Consider the following 20,210-nt stretch of genomic DNA (forward strand, 5'->3'; position numbering starts at 1 on the left):
CCCCCCCCAAAAAAATAAAAACAAAAAAACATTTCTAAAAGATTACAGGAAACAACAACCTATTGGTGTTAAATTAAATTGAACTCTTTATGAATTTTGGCCCAGACGCTGCATCTATTTTGGGCCTAAACAATTTGGATTTTGTTTTTAAGTTGTGTGAATCAAGATACTTGCTATTTATGCCACAATTTTTGGTAAGTACACCCATTTATACCCTTCACAATGCACTGCATTTCATCACTAATTACATCTATTATATACCTTAATTACAAAGCAAAGCTTTTGATAGTGGTTTATCTCCTTTAAGTATGTTCAAATAAATATTCATTTTCTAATCTAGGTTTACAACATCAATGATTACAAATCATAATGTTGCTTAAATGAGTTGGTTAAGGTATGTTTTTAACCACTGGAAATGTCTTTCTATAATAACATATACCTATTCCGCAAATGTATTTTCCGAATTATGATGCATAGTTCCAAAAATACATTTCCATAATATGTATATTTTATTTTAAAAAGACATTTCCAAAGAGAAAAGGGAAGTTCCAAGGGGTGTACCCCTTTAAGGAAAAAACTTATAATGGATAATTAAAATATAAAAGGTAGTATGAGAGTGCACTTTGCAATGGGTGGTGTAAATAGCAAGTATTGTGGATCAAACATCTTCCAACATTGTTGGACATCGCTACATAAATAGAGGACGACTGTTGCTAAGCAAACCTAACAAAATTGCTGGTACACCTAACGGTAAAAAAAAATAAAAAATTCCAGAAACATGCAGGAAACAATTTTTGGAATGTAAGAAGTTATTGCCATTAGTTTATTGTTGGTAGACAAAAAGTTCATGCATATTGCTGATAATGAGGAAACTACGTGTGGACTATTTTCAAGACCACCACTAGGGCAGTGGACTAGTATTTTTCTTTTGATACATTGTCGTAAGTGTATGGTATCTTCGAGTAATGAATATTATTTTTTTACAAAGTGCTATTTGACTTTGCAATTAACACTATTTAATTAAAATTAAATTAGAGAGAAATTTGTTGGAAAGAGATTTGAATTTTTTAGAATACTTTAAAAATAAGAAATTAAAATTAAAATTTATGCAAGCAATTAAAGTCGAGAGAAATTCAATAATAAGAAAACTTCCAAGGGGTTCACGCCATGACATCCTATTTACTATAATCTCTTTATCTTAATATTCTTATTGATTTTTTTAAGGTGAATTAACTTAAATAGTCTTTGTTCTCTTTCAGGATATCTTTAAGGATACTTGGTCTTAGTAGAAAGAGCCTACATATATCTATTGCATTCATATAAAAGCATAACTTTAATATTTTATCAAAGGCTTTTAGCTTTTAGAAACAACATTTGTTTTCACTGGAACAGAAACCAGAGTCTGTTACAACAGATTCTATTATTTTCGAATAGTAGTAGTTTTCAAATGCAACATTTGATTTTTATCCAAGAACTTGAGAAGGAAAGCCTTGTTCTTGATAGAACTTATTACCAAGCAGTAGCTTGAGAAGCAATAATCAAAAGCAAGTTTGCTTGTGCAATGCATTGTGAGCAATGAAGAATTATTTTTCATACAAGTGAACACAATATAAAGACTTTTTCAATGCCCATTGGCCCATTTATACCATTATTACAAAGAAGTCATTACAAGCTCTAGGTATCAAAGATCATGTCTTATTCCCAATTTCCCATTACATATAAACCATGTTTTTCATTAAGTTGATTTCAAGAAATTCTTAAACCATTCAACAGAATGTTTTGGATATCTCTTCAAGTTGTCTTTGTAATCAATGAAATATAGACCAAATCTAGAAGTGAATCCAGATTGCCACTCCCAATTATCCAGTAGTGACCACACAAAGTAGCCTTGTACATTGCATCCATCTTCACTGTGAACAATCACATTAAAGCTCCATTAGCTTAATAACTTATAGATCTTAACTTATGGGAATGAACCAAATTATATGCAGGTATAAATGTACATATAAAATACATTACATACGTAATGGAAGCTTGTAAGTTAATTAAATAGTCATTGTGGTATTTAATTCTTTTCTCATCCTTCAAAGCATCTTTGATGGAGATTAACGGATCATTTGGATCATCCATCCCTATGACAAGTGAGAGAACATGAGTTAGCTAATTAATAAAAGTGATGGATTATTAAAAATATATGATAAAGATTCATTTTATTCTAAATTATGGAATGTGGAAATTATATAAAATGTATATTACCAAATAAATTTGTTAGTGTTATAAAAAAGTATTGGTACAAGTTGATTCAATTTGAAAATAGATGAACCAAACTAATGGTGGTTCTGAGTGACCTTTTAAATCAATCATGCATTCAAACTGGTGCGACCCAGTTTCACTTAGCCAGATTTAGAAGGAAACAAAAGACTAAATAATTCATACTAAATTGGTCGAGTCATGCTCCAACAAGTCCTCGTATATCTCTAATTAGAGTATTAAACTTTGTATTCCTTTTCTTCACTCTACGTTAGTGATTCTTCCTTTCAACAAGCCATTTGTATATGGCTTTTTCACTCCCCCAATTCATCACATCCCTTAGTTGTGCCCTTATTTTTGGAAGCCAAACAGATAATAAAATAGGAACTAGTAGTAAATAAAAGAATCGCACAGGAAGAAGAAAGTAAGAGACATGATGAAGAGAAAAATAAGCATTGGTATTTTTTGTAAAAAGAAAAACGAGATGAAGTGAAAAGAAGTAAGAGAGAATAGAAAAACATGAAGATAAAGTAAATATCATTTTGTCAATGATTCAAATTTCACTAATACATTTAAAATCTTTTTTAATAAATGATCATTTATTATCTTTGGTACTATGCAACTTTTTATTTTTAATGTTTTGATGGATTACAAGTTGTGTGCAATGTGCTACCTCTGATTGATGAGTTTCATCAAGTTAATTTGATATTTTGATAGACCAGCTTCAAGAAAAATGAAGCACTTTTTATAAACTTTATATTAATAATTTTAGAAAAAGTAAAACATGCATACATGTTGACCTGCCTTTAAATGTTTTCAATGTGTGGTTTTTAAAAACCAAACCATTAATTAAACTGGTAAAAAGCACCGATTTACTGTTTATTAGTTCAACCACATTTAATCATGGTCAAACTGGTAGTAATTAAATTTATATTTTTAATATGATATAATATTTATATATTGTTCCTTTTAAAAAAATTATATATTGTAAAAAATTATAAATGATTAAATTATAAGTTTTATAAAATAAAAAATAATAATAATTTACATCTTTTAATAAAATTGATTAATTTAGTTAGTAGCATTAAATTTGTTAGAAATTTGTATTATTTTCTAAAATTACTCTTAAAATTATTGAAACTCATCATCTCTCTTTTCACTTAATTACTTTCTACCCAATTAGAATTAATGTGTGTTAGTCTTTTTTTTCAATCCTTATGAGAGAGAGAGAGCGCATTTATCTTTCTAATCTATAACATTTATTGTAAAGTAATTAAGGGTATTTGGGTCAAAAAATAATGAATACAAATGACAACTTGAAAAGAGTCTTATAAAGACTAACAAAATTGAAAAAAAAAATCTTATATTTAAGAACATATGTAGTAATTAACAAAATAATTTATATTTATGTGTAATTCTTAAAAAGCATTTTTATTTACGTTTAAAATATTTTATATTAAAATAGAAAATTCTTTTTTTAAAAAATAATATAGATTCAAACAAGTTTTCTACACCAACTTTTTTTTTTATCGATTTTCACCAATGCTTTACAGTTTTTGATCGTTATGAAATGAGCTAATTTTTTTGTAGTTAACAAATTGGTCTCTAAACCACCAAACCAATTTTTGGTTAGGTTGATTCGGGATCAAGCTACTTCAAAAATAACATGATGGGGAATCAAGTTACCCCAAAAATAACTCTTGGTAGAGTTACTTTACTCAATAACTCTATCAAGAGTTATTCTTAGTAGACGGTGAGTCTTTGACTACATTTCAATCTCATCCATTAACTTCTTTTAATTGTGATCTAAATGCTGAAATTGATTGTTCTCATTTGAAACATCTCATATATGTGTTATCTTGTCTTGCAATCCAATGATGTGATATCTTAATCAAGTTTATAACCAATCTAAATTTAGTAACATTAAATAAATATTTAGTCTACTAAAAGTGAAACAAAAATACAATTGGGAAATGTAAATACATTTTTTAGAATTTTAATACCAAGTAATTCTAAAATTGTACCATAGTAATTGACAAATGACATATTATAAAAACCAATTATGTACAATGCATGCTTTTCTACATACACATTACATTCTATCTAAAATGCATTTATACAAAATGCAATTTTATATAGTTAAAAATGCAATTCAAAAGGGTAAATGTATCAAATTTTGCTTTAGTTTTAAGATTACCATTTTCTGTGACAATGACTATAGGATTTCCATACGTATGTTTGATGTAATTCATTGTGTTTCTCATTCCGTGTGGTACTATGTACAACCATATAGAATTTGCCTGCAAGTCATAATTAGAATTCCATCACCATGATTGATAAATTTTAGAGTTTAGAGATCCAATTTGTAATTTTGATGAATGCAAGCAATTGATTTAGATAAATTCAATGAGAAACTTATGAAACTTAACTAAGTGTACAAAATTTATAAGATAACAAAGATATAAATTGAATAGCTAAAAAAATATATAGTGGGTAAGTATCTCAAGTTGAATGGTTTGATAATTAGACCAATCAAATAATTTGAAGATGAAGACTTTCTAAACATGCCTTAATCTACTTAAGGTTCGACTTAATTCTACAAATAATACTTTTCAAATCTTATGGTTGACATGCCAAAAAGAGATATGACAAGAAGTATTTTGTTCGAAGTACCTCTTACGTCTAAGTCAAATAAGAATAAAAATTTTCTAGCAAAAGTACATTGTCAACTTTGCTTTTCAACCAATCAAAATGGCTTTTCTATTAGAGATATGAGCTTGAAATCAATGTTCATTAAATTAATGGAGTTTATGGAAAATTTTAAGATGTTGTACCTCTCAAAATTTCCAACGAATCTCAAAAGAATGGTTAAAAGGAGTAAATGTTAGTGGTTTTATAAAATTGTATATGTTAATTCTCTAGTTCTCATTCTTTCATTTTTTTTTTCAAAATTGATAATTTTTTAGAGTGAGTGTTAATTATAAATATCACAACATCTTAAAATATAGCATTTCAATTTTTTTTTTCTAGTTCATAAACATGGGTAGGGTAGGTGATGAATAAACTAATATTAAAGAATACTTAGATTGTTTATGTTTGGAGAGACCTTTGAAAGAATACTTACAAAGTAAATATATTACTTTGTAACTCAAACTAATCTACAAAGTGAAAAATCTTAACTATATATCAAGGTTGAAAATTTAATCAATGAAATAAATCTTTTTTGTTTATTTAAATTTTTTCCCCTAAATTAAATGTAACTCTAATGATTTGAGAGTGAACCAATATAAAAAAATAATATTAGTAGCAATTCTTTCTTAGATTTCTTAAAATCTAAGATTATTCTTTTAGCAATTGGGATTGAATAATGACATTTTATCATAAATGTGTTGGGGAAAGAAAACAAATGATTTCAAAAGAATTTGTCTCAACTTTTGTCAAAAACTATAAATAATTAATAATTTTTAACTAATTAATGCGTGTAGTTTTGCTCTTGGTATGTTTTTGAAAAAATAATGTCAACATGATTAAAAAAATTAAAAAATTACATTTCAACATTCATTTTCATATGATGAGTGCCTATTTGATCCCAAAGTCTACATGTGATGAAATCCAGAGGATGCTTAACTCATGTTGGTGGGGTGCAAATGGACAGAGAATTAAGTGGATGTCTTGGGATTGATTATATGTAAGTAAAGAAGATGGATGTATGAATTTTCCAAACATTCATAGCTTTAACTTGGCTATGCTTGGGAAACAAGGGTGAAAATTTATTTCTAACCCTAATTTATGGTTTTTGGACTCTTCAAAACTAAATATTTTCCTTTAGGGGATTTTCTAGATTCCAATATTGGTAGTAATCCTAGTTTTATTTGGCGTAGCATTTGGAGTTCCCTGGATGTGCTAAGGCGTGTCATGAGATGGAGGATAGGAGATGGTGAAGGAATTAATGTATGACAAACCTTGGATTAGAGGAGAATCTAATAATTACATTGGGTTTTCTCCTCATTCGAGTATGGAGTTATCAAGTGTCAAAGATTTGTTGATACAAGGACAAAAGAGTGGAAGTAGTTGGTAACAATGTGGATTATGGAATGTTATTGATTTATCTATGCAAAGGGTGGACAACTTCAAGAATCTGGTATTTATTTTGCTGGCATCTTTAAATGACGAAAAACAATGTTGTTTGTAATGATTTTATGGAGTATTTGGTCAAGAAGAAATAATTGGTTTTGGAGGATGTGGAGGACAAAGGAGATGCAGTATTGATGTGAGCAAAAGTTTCTTTAGCATATTGGATAACTTCTCAAGTTGTTATAAAGGAAATGTGCCATAATTCAGATCAACAAGAAATTTTTAGTTGGATTAAACCTCCAATTGGTGTGTTAAAATGCAATATAGATGCATCTTTTTTCAATAATAATAGCCTTATGGAATATGGAGCTTGTGTTAGAGATAGTTTGGTCCAATTTGTAGCTGCAACGATTGATTTTGTTCCAGCATTAATATCAATCTTGAGGGAAAAGCTTATGCCCTCCTAAAGGCTTTACTATGACTTGTTCAACTCAATTTATATTCAATTATTATTGAAATGGATTGTAAATTGGTGGCAGATCAGATCAACAATGAGGATGAAGACATTTCAGAGTGCAGGATTATTCTTAGCCAAATTAAAACTTTGCTTATAATGTATCCTACATACACTATACATTTTGTTAAAAGAGAGACCTATGAAGTAGCTCATACTCTTGCTTGGAACTCTACTAATTTTCCTCAAGCTTACTCTTTTCCTGTAATGCCTCATTGTATTCATAATAACACTAAGTTTTGACTACCTAAAAAGAGTATCACATTTATGACTCATTTAGTTCATCAAATTATAACACAAATAATAACATAAAGTTGAAGACAAAATAAAAATATTTACATAGTTTAATCTTCTTCCTATTATTATTATTAAAAATATTATTATTGCTCTCATTATTATTGTCAATATTAAGGATATCCTTATTATTATGGTCATCTTTCATTATTAATGGTAAAAAAATCATTTATAAGTTAAATGATATCATAGTAATATAAGTTAAAACAAAATAAAAAAAAGCATTATGACTTATAGAACTTACCTTTTCTCCAATAAAATTGGTTCCATTAAATGCTGAAAGGAGTAAAAAACACAAAACAAAACGATCTTCAACTAGGTGCATTAATAAACAAAATATTCAAATGACCTATCAAATGAAAAAGATAGATTAATAAGGTTAAGTTTTAGCTTACGAAAAGTAAAGACGCCAGAGTCCGCAATGTAGTCATGATATGAACTCCTAGGTATATTAAAAGCATAAAATGTAGTGTAGTGATTAATGCCCACAAAATCTAGTGAACCTTTAAGAAGACTAGCTTGGGATTTAGAAAATTTTGGTAGTCTATTCCCTACTCTACTTCTCATTGAAGTTGGATAATCTCCAAAAATCAATGGGTCTAGAAACCTGCGAAGGAAATCAACCATTTGATTTATTTTTAAGAAAAAAACATAAGCTCAAAAGCCAACAAAAGTAAAATGAAGGATATGCATCCAACAATGTTGTTTTGATATAAATGACCAATTTTATTTTTGATCCCTAATAAAAAAATTATTGGTTCGTGATAACTTTAAAATTTTGATTTTGGTGCCTAAAGCGTTATTATAACCACTTTACTATTTAAAACACTAGCTAAACAAATTTAGGGACAAAAAATAAGATTTAAATTTTTCAAGGGCTAACAATAATTTTTTTATTAGGAACCAAAAATAAAATTTGAATAATTATCAGAAATCAAAAACATATTTAAGTCAATTTTTAATATACTAGATTTTACATGCTATTTACCAGCCTAGTTGAAAATCTAAGGCTCGATGAGTTGCTTCAATATCTTCCTTTGAACTTGTTGCTGGCTCAAACCACATAACATCCAAAGACATTCCAATAGATCCACCTTGTATTTTCTGTAGAAGAATATCATAATTAGTTCTTCAATTCTAACAATTGTACATTAAACGTGAAGAGAGTACACATGAAAATTTACACTTGCACGTAACTAGCTAAAAGAATAAGATGACATTTTTATTTTATTTTTGTTTTTTTTTTACTTTTAAGTCAAAATCTAATTTTGTTTCACATTTTCTTAATTTTGTGAAAGAATGAAAATAATAAAATTAATTTAAAATTGAAAGTAAAATGACATAAATATAGTTATGATTTTATAAATTAAAATATATTTTTAAAAATGAATACTTCCGTATTTAGTGAAACTTCAAAATGTATGGAAAATACAATTTGTAAATTTATATTTTAACAATATTTTTCTATTTTATAAATTTCATTCTACTCACATTTTTATCAGTGTCCCAATTATAATATAATTATTAAAAAATAAATTGTATTACTATCCATTTAATTCGCCAAGTATTTATTACATTGGGATTTTATTTCTTATTTTACCTTGTATTTTTTCCTATAAACATCTGCTACTATTGCATGAGAAATAAGGACATTATGAGCCACAATATAAGGTTCTGTAGCAGAGTTTCCATTCCCACATACAGAGCATCGTCCAGGAGCCTCAAGTCCAAGATCATATCCCATCATAGCAAATGTATGAGGCTCATTGAAAGTGATCCAATGTTTCACTCTATCTCCAAATTTCTGAAAACATATTTCAGCATATGTTGCAAAGTCTTTTCTGTTGCATAAAAATGCAAAAGATTCATATCACTTATATTTTATTTCTACAAATTATAATAATATTGTGAAGTCAAGCAAAGTTAATAATATAAATGAAATTTCATACATGATCAAAGAGCTAAGCCATCCATTATACTTGTCTTCCAAGGCTTGGGGTAAGTCCCAATGGTAGAGAGTCACATATGGTTCAATTCCTACAAACATATTAGACTCTCCAAAAGTGTGTATGTATACAAATAAATCCATGTTTTATATAAAATAATGACATCTTTGCTCCTACTTATATTAATCTACTTTCATTTTTCTTCATTTATTCTTTTTATTTCAAGAGAGTGATAAAGGTCTTTGGATCTTTCATTAACATATCAATAATTTGTTTAGTATAGATTATGCAAAAACCTTTTGATGACAACTTGATGTTACGAACATATGTAGATAAAACACTTATGTACAATAATTTGTATTTAGCTATAGAAAACATAATTTATGATCACACTACAATAATAAAATTTACCTTTGGCTAGTAAAGCATTGATGAGTTTGTTGTAGTGATCTATTCCTTCTTGATTAATGTCTCTTGTTCCATCTAACACATTAAAATTCATGGTTAGAGTATTTCTTCATTCAATTTTTTAATTTATATTTTTTTAAAATTCAATGTTTAGCATAATCATAATTTTCAAGGTTAATATAAAATATTAAATTAACTTAAATAATAATTTTATATAATAACTAAATAGAAGAGTATTGCTTGAATGTCACTTGAAGATGTGAGAAATGGTAAGGTGATCAACAAAGAGTAAAATGGGAAATGATTTTTCATGTTATACATATTTTGTGTAAAAGGAAGCCTTACTAGGAAAAATTCGAGACCATGAAATTGAAAACCTATAAGCATCCATTCCCATCTCTTTCATGAGTTGTACATCTTCCTACGTCCCAAACAATCCAAGATTTACATGTAAAATACTTAAAATAAATTATTAAAACCTTAATTAAAGATATATTCGAGATGTATGAATTTCTTTACATGACCATCTAATGCAAGATATTATGTTAAAATAATATCTGCAAATTGTTTCACAAAACACCATACAACAATAATATCAAAATAATAAATAGATTCATTAATAACATAACATTAAGTTGTTAATTTTATAAAAAGACATCTAAAAGCAAATCAAGAGTCATATATATCACAATTTTTTATAACATAAGATGCATTTTGTATAATTTCTCCATTAAAAAACTATCGATAAAGAACACAAGACATAATAATAAATAGATGGATTACTTGAATGCTTTGTAATTTTGAATGACGATTTTCTAAATGTCAAAATCATAATTAAACAACATGATATATGTTATTTGGAAATCTAACATCTCCACATTATTGCATATTCCTTGTCCATTATTGTTATAATATTTTCAAGGTTTAAAATATTTAATCTTACCTAATCATATTTTTTAAAAAAATTATGTATATATTTCATAAATGTGAGAAAAATTATGTTTAGAGAATTTTGGAATATAATTATATTATTCCATTTCAACTATTTTTATGATAAAAAAAAGTTGTTTGCAAAATAACCTAGATGTTTGAGAACACAACTTAAATTTAGAAAAAGCTTTCTTAAAAAAAGTTGTCTTTTTTAATATTAAAATTTGTAACTTATGATAATTTTCTAATAACTTATTTTTCCTTTCAATTATTTTTATACTCTTTTACTATTTAAAAGATGGTATTTGGTTACATCTAAATGAAATTAATTATTTGCAAACCAGTTTTCAACAAACTTATCCAAACAAAAATTGATTCTAATTATAATTGATTATACAGATAATTTATTATTGAAACAATATAATTTTTCACATGTCCCTATAACATCCTCAAAAGTAGGCCAATATCAATAACAAATAAGCTAAAATTTGTTTTCCGTCCTAATAAATATGAAAATGTTCGAAATTCATTCCTACAAAATTTTCAATACATTTTTTGACCTCATAAAATTGAAATATGTTCTTTTTTTGGCTTGAAGCAAGGTTTGGACATCCAAACTTATGTTAGCTTTTTTTACATCGGTTATATGCATAACCGATGTAAAAAAACACATTTGTATCGGTTATATGTATAAAAAGTCATCATTGTAAGTTTGGACTTACCCAAACCTACACTCGAGCAAAAAAAATGATACATTTCAATTTTGTGAGGACGAAAAAACGTATTGAAAATTTTATGAAGACGAATTCCGAATATTTTCATATTTACGTGAACAAAAAAAAAAAGTTTAGCCCAATAAATATGTATACATTTTATGCTTGCTAAATGAATACTTTATAGATTATTACATGTTAGTGTGTAATGTAAAAGTTTGACGAATCAAAGTTAGAATGAATGAGGAAGGCCCACGAGGCCCAATTAGGAATTAGAGCTCACTCAAGCCATAAAATCCCTTATCCCACCTCTTATTACACATAACACATTCTAGAAGGAGAAGTGGAGAGAAGAGAAAAGTAGGAAATGAAGAGAAGAACTAGAGATCTACTCACACCCACACTCTTGAGCACACTGTGATTGTTTCCCTTCATCTTTCTTCCCCTTGTTGATCATACTATATTGTGGTTTGATTGTGGGTTTGAATCTTGACCATACCTTATGGAAAATTGGAAATTTTCATAGATGTGCATATTTTTGTCTTATATGTAGTTGGTTTGATGATTAGGAAATGTAGAGTTGTTTTTGGATCTTTGTTGGTGCTTTGGACTGTTTGAGAGACCACTAATGGCCTCGTGCAATTTAATTTTACAAAAATTGCAAGATGCATGATTGTTGCTTGGGGTAAGATTGCCCTTTATGTACTAAGCCAAAGGATCTCCAAAGAACAAGTCTAGATGCGGTGTAGACTAAGTCTGCCCTTTGCATGCTAAGCCCAAGGACCTCTATAGAATAAGTTTGGGTGCAACATGGGCTAAGCATGCCCTTCATGTGTTGAGCCCAGGGACCTCCAAAGAACAAGTTTGGATCCTAGTGTAAGCTAAGTCTGCCCTTTGGGTTTAACGTGTGCTAAGCCTAAGGACCTCCAGAGAGCAAGCTTGAATCCCTTACACTAGAGCGCTAAGCACGAGTGATTGTGTTTTGCATGAGGGTCTTGTGTGTTGAGCTTGATATGGTCATGCTTAGCTTGGGACCACTGGAACAAGATAAGGCTAGTTTGTTTAAACTTATATGTTAAAAAAACACTTATTGTAATAAAATAAGCAATAATTTTCTTCTTATGTTGAGAAACAAATCCTATTTGCTTATTATATAAGTACTTTTTTAAAAAGCACTTATTTAAAAATTTAATCAAATCGACCCATAGTGTGTTTAGCGCATTTCCATTCACATAACCAATGCTTTTACTTTTTATGTATCACATGATTGCTTGAGGATATATATGCACAAATACATGAATGTTAAAATGGTCCCCATTGGAGAGAGGAGGAAAGTAACCCCTCTGGACTCCATTGGAGGACAAAAAGTTTTTAAGTATATAAGACATGCAAAAGATTTGATGTACCCTCTTTGGTGATAGGTGAGATTCCATCACTTCCTATTTCCAAAGAAGTGATAAAGAGTCCCTTGAACGGGAGGACGATATAAATATGAGGTCATAGCATAAGAACAAGGGGACTCTCCTTAGAAGTTTGAGCTTAACACTAGTCATAGGACGGATGAAAGAAATAATGTTAAGCATGCAGAAGTTTATGTTTATGTTATGTCAATGTTGAAGTAAAGTCATATGTTTATAATGCAGTCATTGGGTATATAAGCATAAGGTTGCATGTTTAGCACTTATTAAGACATTGTCTCATTAGTCTAGTTGTATTTTCCATATTGAAGAGGTACTAAAGGAGGGAAACATGATGGCTATGAACATATTGATGTTTTGATAATTTTGTATCTTTAGACTAGCTTTTGAAAGACTTTTATGTACTATTTAGCTATAAGGTTTGTATGTTTGGAAAATGTCCTTTTATTTGTATATGATCAAGTTCCATCTCAAAAGTAAGATGACTAGTTTAAATGTTTTGGAATAGCATATGATGATGGTTTGGGTTTCCGAAAGTTGCATATAATCAAAGAGTAAATATTTTACATATGACATTTTAATTATTTTTATTGGAACATGACCTTAAAAAAATATTCAAATTTTATCAAGTAATCATTTTTTGAATCTTGATCTTTATAAAATGTTTTGAATAATGATGATTTTTAAAAAGTTAATTGGATTATCCAACAAAATGATAAGCTTCATTATTGTGGATTTTAGAGTTTAGATAATAACTTATGCAATAGTTATGCCTAGGATGAATTATGACATTTGTTTAACTAAATAAATAATTATATATACTAATTCATTTATAACATTAAATTTTCTTAAATATTATTATGAAGATAACAAAACACAAAATGCATTCTTAGCCTTGTTCAAGAAGATTATGATTAAAAGTATAGCTTTTAAAAAAATAGTAAAAATTTCATGGTAATTTAGCCACCATCGAAATCCATCTTACATCATAACGATGATATTGATTCACTGCAACGTCAGCATTACTCCCATCTTGTATCTTTCCTATAACATGCAACCAAAATTTTAGTAACAATACACCAAAAGACAAATTGTGATTCATATCTTTGAAATTAGTTGCATTTATAAGTATATTACTGTATTTTCAAAATCCATAGTGAGATTTTATATCAATTTCTTATAACACGATTATTCCTTTTTGCAGAATCACAAGAAAATGGATAAATTTTATTCAAATTATTTAGTCTTCTTAACAACTTACCAAATGAATGTGAAAAAGTATCCCACACAGATAGGCCCCTTCCACCTTCTTTTACTGCCCCTTCGTACTGTGACAAAATCAACAATATTTTTTATTCAACAAATATGTAAATATGCACACACACAAAAATTATACGCAAATAGTTATAACAATTCATGTTTTTTATTTTATAAATTTAAACTCATAGTTTTATTGTACATAATTTGATGACGAATAAGATACATATATAAACATTAAAATAAAAGCATGAATTTTAATTTTATTATAAAAATACTTATCCCATTAAGAAACTTAAGTAACTAAGAGATACATTAATGTTAGGTTATTAACATAGTTGTTAAAACTAGATCAAATTAACCAATAAGAAACTAGTATGGTGAATGGTTTATTTAGACAAAAAAATTAAGGATAGGACTCCTCTAAAGTAGTATAGCTTGCAAGTGCACTCATCTCAATCCTTTATTATTTAAACAATTTATATTTTTACACCTTATATAAAATTGTCACTTAAATTTAGCTTTTTAAAAATATCATTAAACAAAATAAAAACAATTTATGCCTCGCTTCACCTTCATTGGTATCATCATGTCTTATTTTTGTACTTGATTGACTTTGACAAACCACAACTTTAACTTGCTCTCTGATGTCACCCAACACTAGTTCTCTTGGCTCATCCACTCCATGATGGAACACCGCACCTATTGCACATGCCCAATCCAATGCTCCTCCTTTCTTTACTACTAGACAAAATATTTTTAACATCGATCGATGTTAACAAAAAAGTGATAATATTTTTGTAAATAAATTAATTTTGTTAATATCCATTTAAAAAAATAATTAATATTAACATGATGATGTTAACATTAATTTTGAAAAATTGATATTAACCGTGACGATTAATTTGTTGTGTGTTGCTCCATCAAGAGTTGCACCATCAAAGACCCTTTCCACATGACTGTTGTTTGCATGACCAATGTCTTCTCAACAAGGACCTTCATGTCACCAGCTTTAACATCATTGGCTATGAACACTACTATTTCAAGAATGATTGCTTTATCAGTGTTGTTCATGTTGAAGGAGTTCATTAGTTATATACCAACTCCTAATTGAAAAATCTCATTCCATGGACAACACTCGTCATCTCAACGACTTTTTCTCATCATCTCCTTAACCGATGAGTCAAGAATTACCACTCGGTCACCATCATCCACACCTTTGCCAACACCAACAGCAAAATCGACATCGTCATTCTTGATTTGTATGTCATAGGAACACAAAAAAGAACATGCAAGAGGCATAAAATTGATTTTTATTTTTATTTTAATGGTTTTTTAAACTAAACCTAGTTGCCTCCTTGCTTTGTTTGTAGACGTCTATGGAGAATTTGATCATGAACGCTGAAATGATGTTTTTTAGTTTTTTTAATTTTATTTTAATGATAATTTTTTTTTAAAATTATTTAGAAGTAAAAATTTAAACCTTATAAATACGTACACGGTTGACATAAATGCACTTTTCCCTATAAGTACACTTTAGAGGATCAGGTTCCAAAAATTAAACCTAAAATGAAGTAGTGAAAAATCAAATGAAGTGGATAAAAAGTAATGAAATCAAGGAAAACTAATAGTTCATTGTTCTTTTTGTGACATCATATTAATTGATGAAGAATTTTAAAATATAATAGTTTGTAACAAAAAATACATGATTGTGGTAGTAGACTTTTTAATAATATGACAAAATAATATAATACTAACATGCTACTTCATCAATTAATATGGTAGGAAACTAAAAAATAATTTTTAAAGTACTAAAATAGTAAACATCGTTTTTATAGGACCAAAAAGTTATTTTAAAAAAACAAACTACAATAATGCAATGTGAATATTGAAGAGAAAGGTACTAACCTGAAAAGCTGAAGCAGCAGTGCCGAAAACAAAACCTTTGGGAAAGCTTTGCCTGTTGATCTCTGATAGGCATATTTGAATCTGAAAAATCACATTCACAACCACTACTGTTGCAACAATGCCTCTTCTCAACACCATGGTTTCTGTGTAATGAACAATTAACAAAGAAGAATGAGGGTCTAATTAGTTTATACTGTTTCTTTATATAGTAAATTAAATTATTAAGTTCTCTGATTTTGCTTGGCCGCCCAATATATTCCCTCTTAATCTATTTTCTAGGACATAACGACCTTGGCGTATAGTATATAGTACTATATTCCCTATAGGATAAAATAAAAAAAATTACATCAAACAATAATCTCTTCTTGGAATAATCTTTTTGGTAAACAAATTATTCGTACATTGTTTGTATCAATGGAATAATGCAATAAACTATAACTTTTTTTTTTTGTGGAAATGTTTATTTCTATTTATCTGTTATTTTTAAAGATTAAAAATAATATTAATTTTTAGTTTATTAATAATATCATCATCTTTACTGTTGTTAAGAAAGAGAGAAAAATTAATAGTGTAAATAATCTTAGACTGATAAATAAGAAAGATATAGCACGTACTAAATGAAATAAATAGTTTTGGTGCAAATAAAATATTGTTTTTATCTTTTAATCTATGCATTATAACAACATATAAAAAAAGATAAAAGAGTATTAGACTTCAATATATATTTTCCAGATTTATCTAATTGGACTATTTTTAAAATATTTGACATTTAAAAAATAATAATTATTATTATTTTCGAAATATACTTATTTAATTTTAGTATCTCACCTAAATCTTTAATTAATTTATAATTACACTTCAACTCTTTTTTATAAAAGATATGCTAATCAAAGACGTCATCATGGAAAATACAACAAATTTTTATTTGGAGAAGTACTTATATATAATGTTAGACCCTGCATATTTCAAATAAAATTGTCTCCAAGAAAGAAAGGATACTTGCAAAAAATAAATGAAAAATAAATAGAGTCATAAAAAAATATATGCCGATTCCATCCCGCATTCCACAAATTAGAGGGACAAAATAAATAAAAAGAGGCTACCACCTAACATCTCTAACATCAATCTATATTGAAACAAAAAACTACTTAATTAAATACAAATAATAATTACCTAGTTAATCCTTTTGCTTTATGACTACTAGATAACAAGAGTTTTAATCTAGGTGTTTACACTTAGCAGGTTATTTGTCATCCTCTCTGCCTTGAAATGAGGATAATTTTTCTTTAAACTTCATAACACCAAGAAACAAACTAGATCGTTAAAATTAAAACAGAAGTTTTGATTGAAATTAATATTTTTTGGTTCCTATAATTTCTAGTCTGAGTTTGGGTTTTTTTTTTTATATAAAAAAAGCTTCTAAAGGCTAATTTCCTTTGACAAACAAGGATATAATTAATCTAATTGGTGAATTTTCTTAGTAATTATATCATATATAATTGTCTTAACCCATAATGTGTGACACAATTTAGTCCTTTAAGTATGTGTTAAGAGTTTGATCCTGATTGTGTGAATAGAAAAACACATGTGGAAATACTTTTTTTACAAGGTTAATCTTATGACTTTTAAATTTGTCTTTGAGGATATCTTATTGTTAGAAGAAAAAAAAAAATGTCATGGTTATCTTAAGGTGTCAGGACAAAAATTCCTACTAAATTTTACAAATTTTATGAATGGTTGGGGTTACTAGAAAAGCTCTTGTACTTCCAAAAGATAGTATTTTGTCCTGTATGCAATTATTTTGTGATTCGTTGTCCTATATGAAATTGCTCTGAGAAATAATTGGATATAAATTAAGTTTAAATTGCTGTGATGGATAAATCATAAATGCTTCATTTTTTAAGAGAATAAATGTGTTTATTATTGTTTATATAATTAAAATTTTAATAAAACATGCTTATTCAATTATAAACTATCATGATACTTATTTATTTATTTTTTTGAATTGAAGAGGCAACGCGCCCCAACAAAAATCAAAGTAATATTTTTTGGTTAAAAACAGAAGTTTTAATTGAAATTAATATTTTTTGGTTCCTATAATTTCTAGTCTGAGTTTAGGTTTTTTTTTTAAAAAAAAGCTTCTAAAGGCTAATTTCCTTCGACAAACAAGGATATAATTAATCTAACTTGTCAATTTTCTTTGTAATTATATCATATATAATTGTCTTAACCCACAATGTGTGATACAACTAACAAGTAATTTGAGCCCTTTAAATATGTATTAAAAGTTTGATCATGATTGTGTGAATAGAAAAATATATGTGGAGAGAAATATTTTTTCTTAACTAATACCCTAATTTTTTGAGAAATTAATCATATAACTTTTAACTTTAAGGATACCTATTGTAAGAAGAAAAAAAAAAAAAAGTCATAGTTACCTTAAGGTGTCAGGACAAAAATTCTTACAAATTTTATGAATCGTTGGGGTTACTAGAAAAGCTCTTGTGCTTCCTAAAGATAGTATTTTGTCCTGTATGGAATATTTTTGTGATTCGTTGTCTAGTATGTAATTGCTCTGAGAAATAATTAGATATAAATTAAGTTTAAATTCGTGTGTTGGATAAATCATAAATGTTTCATTTTTTAAAAGAATAAGTGTGTTTATTATTATTTATATAATTAAAATTTTAATAAAATATACTTATTTAATTATAAATTGTTATATATGATAAAAAAAAATTGAATTGAAGGGGCACGGGCCCCAACAAAAATCAATTAAAACCCACCTGCGAAAACAATTGAAGAAACAAAAGCCTCAAAAGCCGAAGCAATAAAAGACAAAACAACATTAAGAAAAAACTCTCAAGTTCTAAGAGACATCCCAACTTGGTTAGCTTCACGAGCACATGATTCCACTGTGAAACACCCCCTGCAACATAAAAAGACTTTATGCTTTGAACCAAACTGAAGCAAGGATGATGAGGATCACATCCCTTCCGTAGGGCAATAGAGTCAAATTCAATAAGAATTCCCCTGAATTCCCTATTTCAAGCAACTGACACTCCCATGTAAATGGCCCAAAACTCTACATGAAGCAAAGAGCAGAAGCCAATGTTGGCAGCAAAGGAGAACAAAACTTTGCCTTGAAAATCTCTAAGAACTCTACCAGCTACATATCTTCGCTCGTCCAAACTGACAGAAGCATCGCAATTGAGTTTAAAAAACACTAGCAGTGTGTTTGAATAGAAAAATTTTAAATTCTGAGAAATTTTAAATTCTAAAAATTTCAAATACTTCAATTGAAATTCTTTTATTTTCAAAATTTTGTGTTTGAATAAAAAAAATTAAAATTATGAGGATAAAAAAAATGAATGAAAAAAAAGAAGATATGGTTGGTGTACTAGTTATACGTGTTCCTCTATGCTCACACCCGATCGATATTTTAGGAGGAGCTCAGACAGTGTTTCTTGAAGAAGACTGTAAGAAGAGAATTTCAATTTCTCACCTTTTAGAAGGAAATTGAAATTCCAGATTTTTAGTTGTTTAAAATTCTGTTTTAAAATTCCAAAATTTTAAATTCTTTATAAAAAAACATCCAAACAATGAATTCTAAATTAGATAAATTCAAATTATCTGATAAATTACTTTCCTCAGTTAAAATTCTCTATCCAAACGCATTCTAGATGTTTCGCCGTAGGCAAAAGCAAATATCAAACAACTCAAGCAATGGGACACTCTGAATACATGAACCACATTCTCAACATCTCCCCCACACCTTCTCATTAGTCAAATGCCTAGCATGCCTCACATCATTAGTCATCAAGGCATTGGCAGCTAGCTCCCAAAGAAACGTTTGAACCCTCTCAGACCTATTCCAATTCTAGACTTCCACAAACAAGGGGTCTTTATCAACCTGGAAACCACGAGTAATACTAGAATAAGTTGAAGAAACTGAGAACTCACCATTTGGAGCACCCTTCCATTACACAGAATCTGACCTTCTCATCACGTTTGGGGGAGGAATAGCTCGAATAGAATCCAAGCTAGATGTTGGCAAGTAAGGACTGATCAACTGAATATTCCAATCCCCATTTTCCCCAACAAAATCGCTAACCTTCCCAGAAAGATGATCTTAAGGCCCATTCCCTATAGCAACATCAATTAAATTCCCATGACAAGGAATCCAAGAATAACTCAAGAAACCAACCGAATTTTCATCACCAATGTTCCAAGATATCATATTCAACTTGGTTTGGTCCCATTACATAAACACTCCCTCAAGTTAGACATATTACTCGCACATTCCCTCTATATTTAATCCCTATACAAACACCTATTATTTTGAGCTTCCAATTACACTAGTACCCCTTCTCCAGTAATGATATTAATTCCGTTTACCCAAAATAATCATGTGTTAGTCACATGGTCCTTTAAGAGAATCTTTATGATAAAATACCCGTGTCTTCTCTTCACCAACAGTTTAAATTATACATTTTAG

General features: G+C 28.3%; 1 protein-coding gene across 1 annotated transcript; it reads right to left on the reverse strand.

Annotated features, from left to right (window-relative positions):
- Positions 1 to 1,614: 1,614 nt before the first annotated feature.
- Positions 1,615 to 15,850, reverse strand: LOC114425062 (beta-glucosidase 40-like). The gene is made up of 14 exons (XM_028392212.1): positions 15,713 to 15,850; positions 14,999 to 15,058; positions 13,809 to 13,875; positions 13,533 to 13,591; positions 9,832 to 9,907; positions 9,490 to 9,561; positions 9,082 to 9,169; positions 8,733 to 8,973; positions 8,121 to 8,236; positions 7,528 to 7,739; positions 7,377 to 7,408; positions 4,448 to 4,550; positions 2,024 to 2,132; positions 1,615 to 1,910 (listed from the first exon to the last, which is right to left on the reverse strand). The coding sequence occupies exons 1-14, from the start codon at positions 15,848 to 15,850 to the stop codon at positions 1,736 to 1,738; spliced, it is 1,548 nt and encodes a 515-aa protein (XP_028248013.1). The 3' UTR covers positions 1,615 to 1,735.
- Between the last annotated feature and the right edge of the window lie 4,360 nt (positions 15,851 to 20,210).

The sequence above is a fragment of the Glycine soja genome, chromosome 1, assembly GCF_004193775.1.
Source record: "Glycine soja cultivar W05 chromosome 1, ASM419377v2, whole genome shotgun sequence".
NCBI lineage: Eukaryota > Viridiplantae > Streptophyta > Magnoliopsida > Fabales > Fabaceae > Glycine > Glycine soja.